Raw genomic sequence first — 13,736 nt, 5'->3', positions numbered from 1 at the left:
TAGTTAGATAGTTAGTTAGTTAGTTAGTTAGTTAGTTAGTTAGTTAGTTAGTTAGTTAGTTAGTTAGTTAGTTAGTTAGTTAGTTAGTTAGTTAGTTAGTTAGTTAGTTAGTTAGTTAGTTAGTTAGTTAGTTAGTTAAAATACGGTCGCAGCTAAATGTATGGCTGAGGCTTGTCTTGCTGTTGCCCATGATGACACTGATACCTCAGGTGATGTTTGTACATGTAGCTCAGTACCCAAGTTGCTGTCCTTGTTTTCTCTCATTATTTTCCATAAATACGCTTTATCATTGACACCTTTCTAATTGCCTTCAATCTTAGAGATTAGAAATGAATATTTGGTAGTGTTGAGATGTCTGTCTAAGCTTCTAAGGGTCTTTTCAAGAGAACTAGACTCCGTTCATGTAATTGTAGGTTCATGTGGTACAGGTGGTCCAAGTGGTACAGGTGGTCCAAGTGGTCCAGGTGGTCCAGGTCCAGCTGAGGTGGTGCCATTCATCTTCCAGGACATTGCAATTATCCTTCAGATTGAGAGGATTATCATCTTGTTTAAGAGACCGTTATCACCGAGAATTATGTTTTCAGAGCAAGGAAAGTAATTCAGCACAATTGGTCATGATGCATGGTATCCTGTCCTAATCCAAGTGTGAAGTGCATACCGAACATTGTACCTGAATCCAGAATTTCCTCAGATGTCAGATCAGTAATATCCCCCGCAGTATGGACAGGGGAGCAAATTCGGAATATAACGAAGATTAAGAACATATTTTCGATAATTCCCCGGGCAAACGAAAGATTCATACGAGTAAGCAAATAAAATAAATCAACTCTGGCCCCTGGCCAATCTTGTAACGGAACACCTTGCAGTCTCAATTATGCGTATTAATCGTTTTCAGCGTTCACAAAAATGAATTTTATAGAACAGTGAGAAACCCGTGTCTGCCCCAAATGGTAACAAGATTAAGTTATGTAAATAAATCGAATTTTGTTTCATACAGCATCGTGATAGTGGTAAAACTAAATATGAATTCCCTCCCCATATAACATAATCGACGATATGAGGAGCATTTAACTTGCTGTACAAGATGAAACAAATCAGATGTTAGTCTTGTGCTCAGTAATATAACGTAATCATTATCCCAAAATGCAAAAGCGAAATCTTTACTGGAACTATTCTTACCCCCAACAGTGACATGGTTGCTAAGCTTAACAAGTTATTTAGTTACTTATTAAGTTATTCAGTAAGTTTATTAAAACTAAGTTATTCAGTAAGTTTATTAAAACTAAGTTATTCAGTAAGTTTATTAAAACTAAGTTATTCAGTAAGTTTATTAAAACTAAGTTATTCAGTAAGTTTATTAAAACTAAGTTATTCAGCAAGTTTATTAAAACTATTTTTACCCCCAACAGTGACATGGTTGCTAAGTTCCAGAACATCATTCCCCACGTTTAGCGAGCACGAGTACTCCCCCGCCTGGTCCACTCCTGCGTTAGTTATACTGTGTGTCCAGCTAGATTCCTTGTTGTTGGTTCCGATACTGAGGATATAATAATATTAAGAATATAATAATATTAAGAATATAATAATATTAAGAATATAATAATATTAAGAATATAATAATATTAAGAATATAATAATATTAAGAATATTAAGATAATAATAAGGAAGTATTAAATGGTTGTAAATAAAAAAGTAAGTCCAAACCTAACTAGCATTAATCGTCAATAAATTTTTTTTTTATCTAGACACTTATTTTACTTCGGTGTATTCCAACAGCCACAATGTTACACAAGTGCAACCAGCCAATTACAGGAAGCCGAAGGATCTTTTTGGCCAGTGACGGTTAAGGTAGTGTGTACCATACTTTCTTCGTCCGAGACTTTGCTGCAATGTGCAGCTCCTCATTTAACCCTCACACCCGATTTCTCGAGTATTCGGCTGAGTAGACCGGGGGGCTGCATAGACCACTCATGATCCTTAGCTGAACGTCGACGACGCTCACCCCACGACCAGGCAGTCAGTGGGTTTCGAACTCGCAACCTAACGATTGTAAGACAGGCGTTCTAACCAACTGCGCTACCTGGCCGTTGAAAAAATGATATCTAAAACTTTCCAAAAAATTGTAAGTGGCATTTAAAATTAATAATTGCTAACGTCGAAATTTCGAAACCATCAATCTTCCTGATTCCACCTCTAAATTAAGGAAACTTGTAATTAACTGAGAGATTTAATGAACATTTAACTTACACGATACTGTTGAGAGCATTCCCATCTTTCTTCCACGTGACTTTCTGAGGACGGGTCTCAAAGTCTTTAATAGAACACGTGATCTGACCAGTCTCACCTTGTTTCAGTACGAGCCCTGATACTTCCAGTTCTGCGGAGGGAGGAGGGATTGGTTATAAGTTAGTTACTGAGTCTGGTTACTAATTGGTTGGTTACTAATTGGTTGGTTACTAATTGGTTGGTTACTAATTGGTTGGTTACTAATTGGTTGGTTATTAATTGGTTGGTTACTAATTGATTGGTTACTAATTGATTGGTTACTAATTGGTTGGTTACTAATTGGTAGGTTATTTAGTTTGATTATTTAAGTTTTCTATTATCAAGTTTATTTGTTGTAATCAACAAATAAACAAAGCATTCATAAATTATCTGCATTAAACATAACAGCGATCAACTTATATACCATTCCTTTACTGCATGCTTCTCAGTCTCTCAGCATGCTTCTCCCTCTCTCGTAATATCCTAACTAGTAGCACGTCCCAGCACATGTACCAGGATTTGTAAGTGTTCAAGTTATGCAAGTTGCAGCTAAAGTAGGCACTGTTCATGCGGCATGTAGTTTACAGATGGCATGTGGGGCATGGTGCCACACCCCACACCCTAGTTTAACATTTAGTTTAACAGCTCATCATAAAGCAAGGGATTCCTTATCAAATATCCAGTCACACACACAAAATCCTTGATTTCATTTTATCAATATAACATTTTGAATAACCATTTAAAAACTATTATTCTATCCAGAACCCACCACACTGATAGAATAAGAAGCCGTACACTCTTCTATTTATAGTTATTAACAAAACTCCCTTTTTAGGGACACACTCGTCTAGCCAAAGTTAGTTTTATATTGTGTTGTTTACAGTACGGCAGGGTACTGAAATAGATCTGGCTGGTTCTACCTAACTTATATTTTATAACATTTAAATATTTGACATCTTTATAAATCCACTAAAGTCGTGTTGTATGGCAGCCGATGTCTAAAATATTTGATCAAAAGAGAAAAGATAAACTTGGTACGATACCCATATAACGTTATTCACCACTTATTTACTACTTATTTACTTATTTATTCCTAGTGGTTTCAGTCAATTATAACGTTAAAATGTCGAGTCCAACCAACTTTACAGGAACTACTTAGCCTCCTAACAGTCTATAGCTATAGTGACTGGGTCTAAACCAGTTAACCATTAACATGTCGGCTACTGATCACAGAAACCGTACCAACACGACCTCCATTCTCTATACCAGTTACTTAGCAACTCAGCTGTAGAAAACTAAAGAGAGCCGCCTTGTACGTACTACACAAAAGGGTGGTCACGTGATTGATCCTGTATCACGTGACCACGTGACACGTGACACGTGTTCGGATGTCTAGTTTTAAGTAGCGATTATCAGCCACTAGGCTTCTACTCGTGAATCAGACACGTTCTTTAATTGTTGTACAGTGATCCTGCACTGTACATGTACTGTACTGAACATGTACTGTATATGTATTGAACATGTACTGTACTGAACTGCATATCTCTAGGTGATCCGTGATTGGAAGATTGAAGACTTATTGAAATCTTATCAAGATCTTATGAACCTTATAGATCTGTGCATAAAATATGGTAAAAAGAAATATCTTTATTTGAATAAGTCACCTAAGGTTTGAGTTTTAATTGTTGAATTAGTGCGAGAAAAAGGTTAGCAAAAACACCAACAAGTCCTCAAATCTATCCAGGAAGAGCTAGTTAAAGTTAAGTTTCTATTTTAAATTGCGGACATTTCTAATCAAGAATCAAGATTGTTTACATATTTTACATTTTACAACATATGATAACATGTCCCGTAACCCAAATAGTTAATCATCCCATAATCATGATAATATACTCATTAATTCACATCACATTCAATACCTCAATAACAATAACAATTTTACTACACGTTCAGATGCTTAAAATTCCTATCACATGATCAACATATATTTACATAATTCCTGATGTCCACATTACAACACAACGTTACCTTGACAACCCAAATTTTACCTCAGTAACCACAAGTTACCATTTATGTTATCATGGTAACAGACCCAGGTGTTACCCTTACAACGCCACTCATCCAGGTCTCCCAGTTTGTGCTACTTGTGGAGAAAGTGATTATAATGATAATCACTTAATGAGGTAATTACCCCTGTTCATATACAGTTAATTGTAGAGAGAGCGGGTGTTGTGGGTGCTCAAGTGTAAAGGAAGGCGAGATACTGGTAATCGATCTTGAGAATTATTTATCAGAGAGTAAAGACAATTAGCTCAATTTTGCAATTATTTCAACTGAGAAGTGCAGCTGTATATTTTGTTGAGTGTAGAAACTTGATATGATCTGGGAATACCGCAGGTTGTCAAATTAATAGCTCGAAATAGTGCGAGAGGAAAACAAATAGCCCAAATAAAACTGTGCTGAGGGCCAAATCAATTCAACAAAATGGCGTCACTCGGATTCAACCAAGCTTAATGCAACAAAATGAAAAGTTGGCCAGCTGTCAAACTAAATCTTAACATGGCAGATAGCCAGTGTGACACATAGAGTGACACATAGTGTGACACATAGTGTGACACATAGTGTGACACATAGTGTGACACATAGTGTGACACATAGTGTGACACATAGTGTGACTAACCTCCGACTTCAACAGGAACCCTCATAACCACTTCCGGTTCCCCGTCCCAGACCCAGTTACAAAAGAAGTCACTGTCACTGTCTACCCCCCAGTAGCGGAGCTCTGTGGTCTTGCTGCCGGCTATGAAACCAGTGGAGGTGACGTTTTCTGTGATCTCGTTTGAGTTGTACTGAAATGGGAGGTGGTGTTATCTAGTTGTGTAGTTGTGAGACTACTAGTGTGTAAGGTGAGACTACTAGTGGAGTAAAATCTTAAATCAGTAAGCTGGAATTTGGAAACAGCTGCCTAAATTTAGATGATTTTCAACGACGAAAAAGATCATTCAATTTGAAACATTCTCTTATCTTTAAAGTTGTGAAACTGTTAAAATAACTCCCAAGAAATCGTATACCTTCCAATAGACTCTAGTAGGTTCCGTATCCGCTGTTACCAGTTTACACGTGACAGTTGATATACCAGGATGGTTCTGCAGTGCTCCTCCTCCTTTTATCTCTATATCTGAGAGGGAATTCGTTATAATACCTTTATTCCGGGAGCGAGGTTTTGCTTTTGGGTTTAAATCGTAAGTAATTTTCGTCGTAACATGGTCCATATATGCTTGTTAAGTTGAATTAGTTTTTGGTTTTGGTTTTGGTTTTGGTTTTGGTTTTGGTTATGGTTATGGTTTAGAGAGCAACTAAACCAAATTGTCTTACCATGTAAGCACTGAGCATGGTAAAGATAATGGATTTAGGACCTGATAGCCCTGAAATGCTGTTCCATTCCTAAAATTTGGTTTTTAAACAATGTAACCACTGTTATGTACTACTAACGGTATATAGATTGGGTATGTATCTAAAAATAAATCCCCAATCTATCTACCGTTAGTAGTACAGTGGTTACATTGCTAGCCTTGTTAGCCTTGTTAGCACTGTTAGCATTGTTAACATTACTCTGGCTTAGCACCTTGGAGCAGCACCTCTCACATCCGCTACACAATAGCTACTAGAGACTACTAGCTGCTACTACAGGTACAGAGAGCCTTCAGTAACACTCTTCCTTTGTGTACACTGAGAAGTGAGAAGACACAGTGAGAAGACAGAGAGAGAGAGAGAGAGAGGGAGAGAGAGAGAGAGGGAGAGAGAGAGAGAGAGAGAGAGAGAGAGAGAGAGAGAGAGAGAGAGAGAGAGAGAGAGAGAGAGAGAGAGAGAGAGAGAGAGAGAGAGAGAGAGAGAGAGAAAGAGGGGGGGACTTCCCGTGGAATTGTGTACATACTACATACTTAGAAGTGCATATTCAGTGCTCACACGGGCCGGGGGACCTGACACAACTGTTCTATTTTAGTCCTGATGATTCCTCTAAAAACTAACAAGTAGAGCCTAGAGCCGAGATAGACGAAAAATAAGTTTTGCTACACAGTATATCATTTCCATTTAATGGCACGAGTCACATATCTTACTCGCACGTGTACCGGTAATTTGACTTGTAATAATGCCTGCCAAACTTATACAGCTGTTGTATACCTCAGGTCGTAAACTCAGTTTTCTTGCTTCCTTCAACCTCTAACATGTCCACACTCATCGGCTCAACTTTTCAGCAATATACGACACACTAACACACGCGTATATACCCGCAAAGAATTCACCAGAACCATAGGATAAAAGGGGTCATGTTATTATACACAATAAAAAAGCTTTTACTATACAAGCCTAACACGGCTGATGAAAATGAAACTCCAATTTCTATACATCACACAATATGATCTTGTTACTCAATGATAACTTCCAGCTGAGTAGAGGTCTTATTTATAAAGGAGCTTTTTTTAAAACTCCTCGCTCAAGTTTGATAATTCCACACAAATCTAAAATTGTCCGGAAATTCCAGATTCCAGGAATGGAATCACACAATTCACACGAGAAGCAAATTTCCGGTATTAATCTAGTCGAACGTCACAACTTCGCTACTTTTCCCAGTACATTCTGGAATAAACTTGACAATACTCACTTGTAACTTTGAGAGTAGTAGAAGCTGAGACCTCCAAATCCACTCCGTCAGTCTGGTACACAAAGATACAAGTAAAGTCCCCTCCTACTGACACTGACTTTATAGTGAGGGTGGAAGTAAGGGTGGTACCGTCCGTCACTACTGTGGGCAGGTAGTCTGCCGTCTCCGACATGATGTTCTCATTGCCTGAGGGAAGTAGTGAGTTAGGGGGAAGTGAGGGGTCTGAGGAAGAGGTTGAGGGGTCTGAGGAAGAGGTTGAGGGGACTGTGGAAGAGGTTGAGGGGTCCTATAATATCGGGTTACGTTAAATTCATTTCCTTGTTCCGCGCGGTTAAGCTCGCTTTTTCCTTTTGAAAGTGCGTAATGTCAAACCTTCCGATAAAGGAACAAAATATAATCGCTATTTAGTATTTTTAGGTACATTCAAAGAGTTACACATTATAAAATAAAGTAAAACTCACTGTTGAATATCCAGTATTTGGAGTTAGGAGCAGATTGTGTATCAGAGATGGTACATGTGAGGGTCGTAGTCTGTCCAAGAACACCGTTCACTTCCGGTTCTGTCTTCAGTTCTGGGAATATCACAGTTTAGATGGGATTATTATTATATGTTTATGCCTAGCGGCTATCTTTCTATCAATGCTTATTTAGTATTTCGCTTATATTAAAGTCACTATTGTGAGCTATTTATCAGGTAGTAGTTCATAACGTTGAACCTATCGATATCCATTTAAATGATGAATGTTCCCAATGTTTGAATAGGATGTTTTAGAACATTAACAAATGAAGCACAGGTATGCTATGTTGGCCCAAGATTGCAAACTATATTTCAGCATTGATCATTAGTCTTATTATCTTTGAAATGTCAAGAATTAGTTCCTTTAGTTAAATTGACAAAACAAATGATAGGAATCCATTCCGAATATTTTAAACCTTTTTCAGCCTGCAGTTTGGCTGATAAAATATCTAAAGTATATAATACTCTAATAATAGAGATGAGTATTACGTAATGGTTGATTTAACTTTAGTAGCTTACACTGATAGTGAGCTATCTAAGCGGGCCAGGTAAACTGTATTAAAGTTAACTTAATTTTCATTAATGATTTAATTGATGCAGAAGTAACCAAGGTTAAGTTAAAATTCCGTCGTGTCTAAATAACGGACTTAGTCATAATTCGAGATATAAACTTATGTGAAGCGTCAGTAAACTAGTCTCTACAGATTGCAGCACCACTGTCTGTTACCAAGTCTTAACTTGCATTATTCTTCAAGAGGATTCCCAAACCTTTATTTAAATTCCCAACATTTTTCAGACATCATCAAGCGATCCAAATTCCTTTTGCTGCTACAATATAGCAGTTTCTATAAATGGTAGATGAACTAATACCAGTATTGGCAGAGAGGTGCCAAACTATTTCTCTTTTTATCTACACGTTTGCAAGTGTAAGCCTGGACAACCACATAGAGTCTGTGTCCAGTGCCAAGCACGTAAGTGAACAATGCTAGACTACGGGTTATTAATAAAATACATAATACAACTTCATATTAAGTTAGGTAATATTACGTAACACATGCACGCTGTAGAGTTAGCCAGGGCATTGGCTTGAACTGACAAAGCAAGGTCTCAAACTTGTCGACAGAGAGGACCTTGTACCATTAGATCATTACACATAGTCTAATGAAGGTCTCTACTCTCTAGCAGTGTGGGACACCGCGTCTAGTGTGGAACACCGCGTCTAGTCTAGTGTGGGACACCGCGTCTAGTGTGGGACACCGCGTCTAGTGTGGGACACCGCGTCTAGTGTGGGACACCGCGTCTAGTGTGGGACACCGCGTCTAGTGTGGGACACCGCGTCTAGTGTGGGACACCGCGTCTAGTGTGGGACACCGCGTCTAGTGTGGGACACCGCGTCTAGTGTGGGACACCGCGTCTAGTGTGGGACACCGCGTCTAGTGTGGGACACCGCGTCTAGTGTGGGACACCGCGTCTAGTGTGGGACACCGCGTCTAGTGTGGGACACCGCGTCTAGTGTGGGACACCGCGTCTAGTGTGGGACACCGCGTCTAGATGGTCATTTACAGACCATCTTTTGGTCTGCAGTAAGGTTTTATAGATGTCTTCACCACTTTGGAATATTGTGTCTAAAATATCGATACTTTTTCTAAAAAATGTCTCCTACAGGTGTCATGATTATTGGCGAGTAACAAATTTGTGGGGAAATTTTAGATTACTCTTGAAGCTTTCAAAAAACGATCAAAACGTCACAATGACATGTAGGCTCTACATTGTAGTGTCTACATTGTAGAGTATACATTGTAGTGTCTACATTGTATTAAACTACCGAGTAATGATGTAACTCTACATTTTGAGTATGTAACTCAGTGACGAAAGTGTTGCTATGTGGTACAGTGATAAGTGAGTTGACTCCTTACCAAAACCTGTTAGAAATACAGCAACCGGAAATTTGGACGGTTACCAGTGAGACACAGGATATTATTATACAACTCAAATCTTACTTAGAGTTAACAGCTTGGTTGAGGCGTTTCCTGCTCAACTTTTAGCAGCTTTCGTAATACCGGTCTAATAAAACATATTATAATACATTATGAAGTGTTGGACTGTTGGAATTACGTGACAAAACCAAGCTCAAACACGCCCGTCTTGGTCACTACTCACTCTTTTCTCACTTTTCTCTTTATTCAATAAGATTGTAATAACACCCACTCAATCTCTCATCAGTTCCGATAAAAGAATATAAAGAATTCTACTTTGTCAGTTAACAAGTTCTCACAAGAGAGAGAGAGAGAGTAGGCTTTGTTCTGCTATATAATAAAGTTGTTAAAAGTAACAACTAATAATAATTAAGTTTATTATAAACCATCTGTTAATCCTTCGATCTGACAACATTGTCTAAATAAAACTTGTCAGATCTACTATCCAGCTATAATAAAACTACCATTTCCCACTCTCTCACTCCACCAGCTCTACTGTATTATTATACTCCTCTACAGCTACCCTAACTACTTGCTATAACTTGCTATAATGAAGGTAGCAGTGTTGCTAGCCTGTCTCACAACACTCAGTTCAGCTATAGATGTCAGGATAGTGTCTTATGGTTCAGAGCAAGGTGTGGAGCCGTGCGCTAGGGTGTGTTATGGTACCACCACGGGAACGTGAGTTAACCAAAACCCCGATTTACCGCAGAGGTTTTCTTTTCCCAAAAGTCCGCGGTAAATCGGGGTTTTACTGTAATTGGTTATTGATGTTTCTTTTTGTTTTATTATCTAAATTTTTTTATTATCTAAATGGTCGGGAGCAGTTACCCCCAGATGTTTCGTAATAAGGGTTTGGATCTGGATTTATGGGAATTCGTGTCTATATTCGTGTCTATATTCGTGTCTATATTCGTGTCAATATTCGTGTCAATATTCGTGTCTATATTCGTGTCTATATTCGTGTCTATATTCGTGTCAATATTCGTGTCTATATTCGTGTCAATATTCGTGTCTATATTCGTGTCTATATTCGTGTCTATATTCGTGTCTATATTCGTGTCTATATTCGTGTCTATATTCGTGTCTATATTCGTGTCTATATTCGTGTCTATATTCGTGTCTATATTCGTGTCTATAATCTTTACTATTGCAGTTCTGAGAAAGTGTGGAGTCACATCGAGAAGGGATCAGTACTGAATATAGACATCAGTAAATGTCAGTTCTCATCATCCCCTATTATCCTAGCTAAGACTGTTACTAAACATCTTATCCCTGCTTTCAACTACCAGGTACGCTAACAATTAGTCAGTCGATTTTCGAATTTCGGGTTCCGAATTGAAGGTAATTTTACATCAAACTTGTTACTTCGAACTTCGAATTTCGGGTTCCGTATTGATTGTTAAGTTTTGGATTTCTAATCGATCAAGACGTGTCTGTGGTTCTTTCTCGAAGTTAAGAAATTTACCATCACATTACTAAGTAATATAATCAAATTTCAAGTTGAATGAATTTCAATATTTTTTAACACATAGAATATAGATCATGATGAATCGTAACTTACCATAGTACCATAACTCCATATTCTACATTACATTTGCACGGGGTAGAGAGAGTTAGAGGGAATACGCTGAGGGAAGGGGGGGGGGGGAGAGACTGGGGAGTGCACTACTCAACATGTTACTTTAGTATTAATGAGTTCCTAGGAATACAAGGCCTCTTTGTACAAGGTAGTTCAAGAATCAAGGTCAAAGTATTGACTTCCTGTTCATTAGTAATAGTAATAGTATTCAATATTTCTAGCTAGGGTTCACATAATATGTATTAAAGAGAAAGGGGGGGGGGCATCTTGCCTAGCTAATTCTAAGATTCATTGCAGAGAGCTGAGTGCCAGCTACTAAATACCACCACATTTTAACACAGCTACCCTCAATCTAAAGGTCACGTGACCTCTCAGAATCACGTGACCAAATTATGATAAACACAGAACTGAGGAGTTGGCTAACACTACTTTACACTGAAGACTTTGCTAAGCACAGTATACTAAGTGCTAACATTAATTTAACTGTTGTAACTTCTACTAAAAGTACTTGTTGGGTCATGAGACTTCTTGTACTAAGTTCTCATCTTACAAAACTACTTGTATTGCGAGTCAACTGAACTGTAAGGACTCTAAGGACTCTAAGAACTCTAAGAACTTTAAGAACTCTACTCAAATTTTCCTTTTAATGATTTTATATTAATTGATCACTCAATGAACAAATAATGACTTTTAATTTCAGGACACGTTAGCGAATATAACAGCAGAAGGGTTCCAGTACGTAATGTACGGGGTTGCTAGCAGCTACGCTACTTTACTGGAGTACACCGTCTCCTGGTCCGCTACTGGTTACGTTTGCTAGGTGCAGGACACACCTGTAGTTCTACTAGAGACTGTCATTACAACTTGTTTCAAAGTGATTAATTAGACCCCAAATATTGATAGAACTGATTTATTGTTAATGAAGATGTTGTTTTCATCCGAATGATTCAAGCAAAAAACGTTAATTGTGGTCCCTCAAAACGTTTACTGTTGCAGAGGAGTCCATCGAGTTCCTTAAACAAAATAAAAGCAACTATTTAGTTAAATTAAAATATTGAATGTAAACTAATTAACCGATTTACAAATTAATTACCTATCATGTCGACAGTGAGAGGGTAGTTGTAATTAAGGGAGTTCCACCCAACTTCACAGGAGTAAGTCTTGTCTGATTGTATGTCCGGTATTTGTACTGACATACTCTGGGAACAGGGGAGTTAATTAAGTAATTCATTAAGTTACTAACTGTATGATAATCATATAATAATAATATTATATAAGTATTAATTCATAAACACAATTCTAATCTTGGGATTCATAACGGGAGGTTGCAATTGACTAGTCATCTCATTAACTAATCAAATAATTAACTAATTTACGAACCTTGGCACCGTCCTGGAAGTTCCCCAACGCCTCCTCCTGAGTAATATCAGCCCCGTCCATAGTAAACCTCATAACCTCAGGGTCTTGAGCTGCTCCAGTAATATCGCACTTTATCAAGGCTGGCTTGCCTTTCTCTACCACAACACTCTTTACTGTTACATCTGGGGATGGGGTGTTATTTAGGGGGAGGTGTTAGTTAGGGGGTCGGGGTGTTAGTTAGGGGGCCGGGGTGTTAGTTAGGTAGTTTGGGGGGTTGTCAGGTAGTTAGGGGGTGTTAGTTAGGGGGTGTTAGTTAGGGGGTGTTAGTTAGGGGGTGTTAGTTAGGGGGTGTTAGTTAGGGGGTGTTAGTTAGGGGGTGTTAGTTAGGGGGAATGGGGGGGGGGGATCGGGGGAATGGGGGGGGGGGGAGTTAGTTTAACACAGGAAATAAGCTGCTAGTAAAGTGAAGCTGAGATAATTTATCCCAGTGAACATTCTAAATTCCCTTTCAATATTCTACATCATCACGCCTGAGCAGATGTGACACCTTCACTTCATTTATCAGTGACTACATTCTATAAACTAATATGTTGATAAATTACAATGAAATCATGACAATTGAACTGTCCAGCTGGCTGTACTTAAACGACATTCGATTAATAGCGAGTCACTTGACATAGGTCACATAGGTGGGTCACTTGCTACTCACATCCAAATTATTGGCTATATACTATTATAAGAGATTACGTAGCCAGTATAGACTATTATATTTAGTTTAGATTGAAGCGAGGGAAATAGATCACAGCTCGATTTTACCAAAAGCACACAAAGACATACCAACCATTAGACAACGTTATTTAATCTCTTTGAAGAGAATATCATTAGATCTATCACTAACTCACTAAGTAAGTCATGTCTTGAGAAAAGTTTAGTGTGTAGATAATATAGTGTGCAGATAGGATTCATATTAGTTTGTTCACAAAAATGTGGATCTGCATTAGTTAGAATTGCTCTTGTGCAGGCAACAAGGTTACCAACAAGGTTACGTTACTAGGTTACAAGGTTACTAGGTTACCAACAAGGTTACTACTTTACTAGGTTAAGGTTGTTTCTACCCAATTAGTTACTAGTTATTTTACCTGCTATGGTTACAGTTGCCTTGGTACTATCAATAGAACCAGCCTGTAGTCCTGTTTGTGTGTCGTACTCTGCTCTACAGAAATACTCCCCTCCTGACTGTTTACTACCGTCCAACTGAAGGCAGGGGAGTTAGTGTTAACTTATACGTAGAGTTTGTTAAGTTAATTATTAAATTAATTTACAGTGGAGATTAAGAGTTCAAAGTAAGTATGGGTAATAAATGTCTAAATGTCA

General features: G+C 38.2%; 4 protein-coding genes across 6 annotated transcripts in view; 2 read left to right on the top strand and 2 right to left on the bottom strand.

Annotated features, from left to right (window-relative positions):
* The window catches only part of LOC134820871 (uncharacterized), a 1,079,557-nt gene that overhangs the window by 855,824 nt on the left and 209,997 nt on the right, over positions 1–13,736 (bottom strand). The gene's annotated exons all lie outside the window — the stretch shown is intronic.
* The window catches only part of LOC134820865 (uncharacterized), a 58,641-nt gene that overhangs the window by 39,006 nt on the left and 5,899 nt on the right, over positions 1–13,736 (bottom strand). For all 3 annotated transcript variants that reach the window (XM_063831508.1, XM_063831509.1, XM_063831510.1), the window contains 9 exons: positions 13,502–13,616; positions 12,384–12,544; positions 12,097–12,202; positions 7,390–7,500; positions 6,929–7,114; positions 5,337–5,443; positions 4,946–5,114; positions 2,248–2,377; positions 1,401–1,537 (listed from right to left, as the gene is read on the bottom strand). In XM_063831508.1, coding sequence (XP_063687578.1) covers positions 1,401–1,537; positions 2,248–2,377; positions 4,946–5,114; positions 5,337–5,443; positions 6,929–7,114; positions 7,390–7,500; positions 12,097–12,202; positions 12,384–12,544; positions 13,502–13,616 — 1,222 coding nt within the window. The remainder of the gene's footprint in view (positions 1–1,400; positions 1,538–2,247; positions 2,378–4,945; positions 5,115–5,336; positions 5,444–6,928; positions 7,115–7,389; positions 7,501–12,096; positions 12,203–12,383; positions 12,545–13,501; positions 13,617–13,736) is intronic.
* LOC134821380 (mucin-2-like) overlaps positions 1,965–13,736 on the top strand; it is a 99,629-nt gene continuing 87,857 nt past the window's right edge. The window contains exon 1 of the mRNA XM_063832123.1: positions 1,965–2,086. The gene's annotated coding sequence lies outside the window, so the exon portion shown is untranslated. The remainder of the gene's footprint in view (positions 2,087–13,736) is intronic.
* LOC134820883 (uncharacterized) lies at positions 9,938–11,898 on the top strand. The gene is made up of 3 exons (XM_063831532.1): positions 9,938–10,102; positions 10,578–10,713; positions 11,704–11,898. Exons 1-3 carry the CDS (start codon positions 9,972–9,974, stop codon positions 11,821–11,823), a joined length of 387 nt encoding a protein of 128 aa, XP_063687602.1. The 5' UTR covers positions 9,938–9,971; the 3' UTR covers positions 11,824–11,898.

This window comes from Bolinopsis microptera, chromosome 9 (assembly GCF_026151205.1).
Source record: "Bolinopsis microptera isolate Bmic1 chromosome 9, MBARI_Bmic_1.0, whole genome shotgun sequence".
Taxonomy (NCBI): domain Eukaryota; kingdom Metazoa; phylum Ctenophora; class Tentaculata; order Lobata; family Bolinopsidae; genus Bolinopsis; species Bolinopsis microptera.
This window is presented reverse-complemented; position numbering and strand designations above follow the sequence as displayed.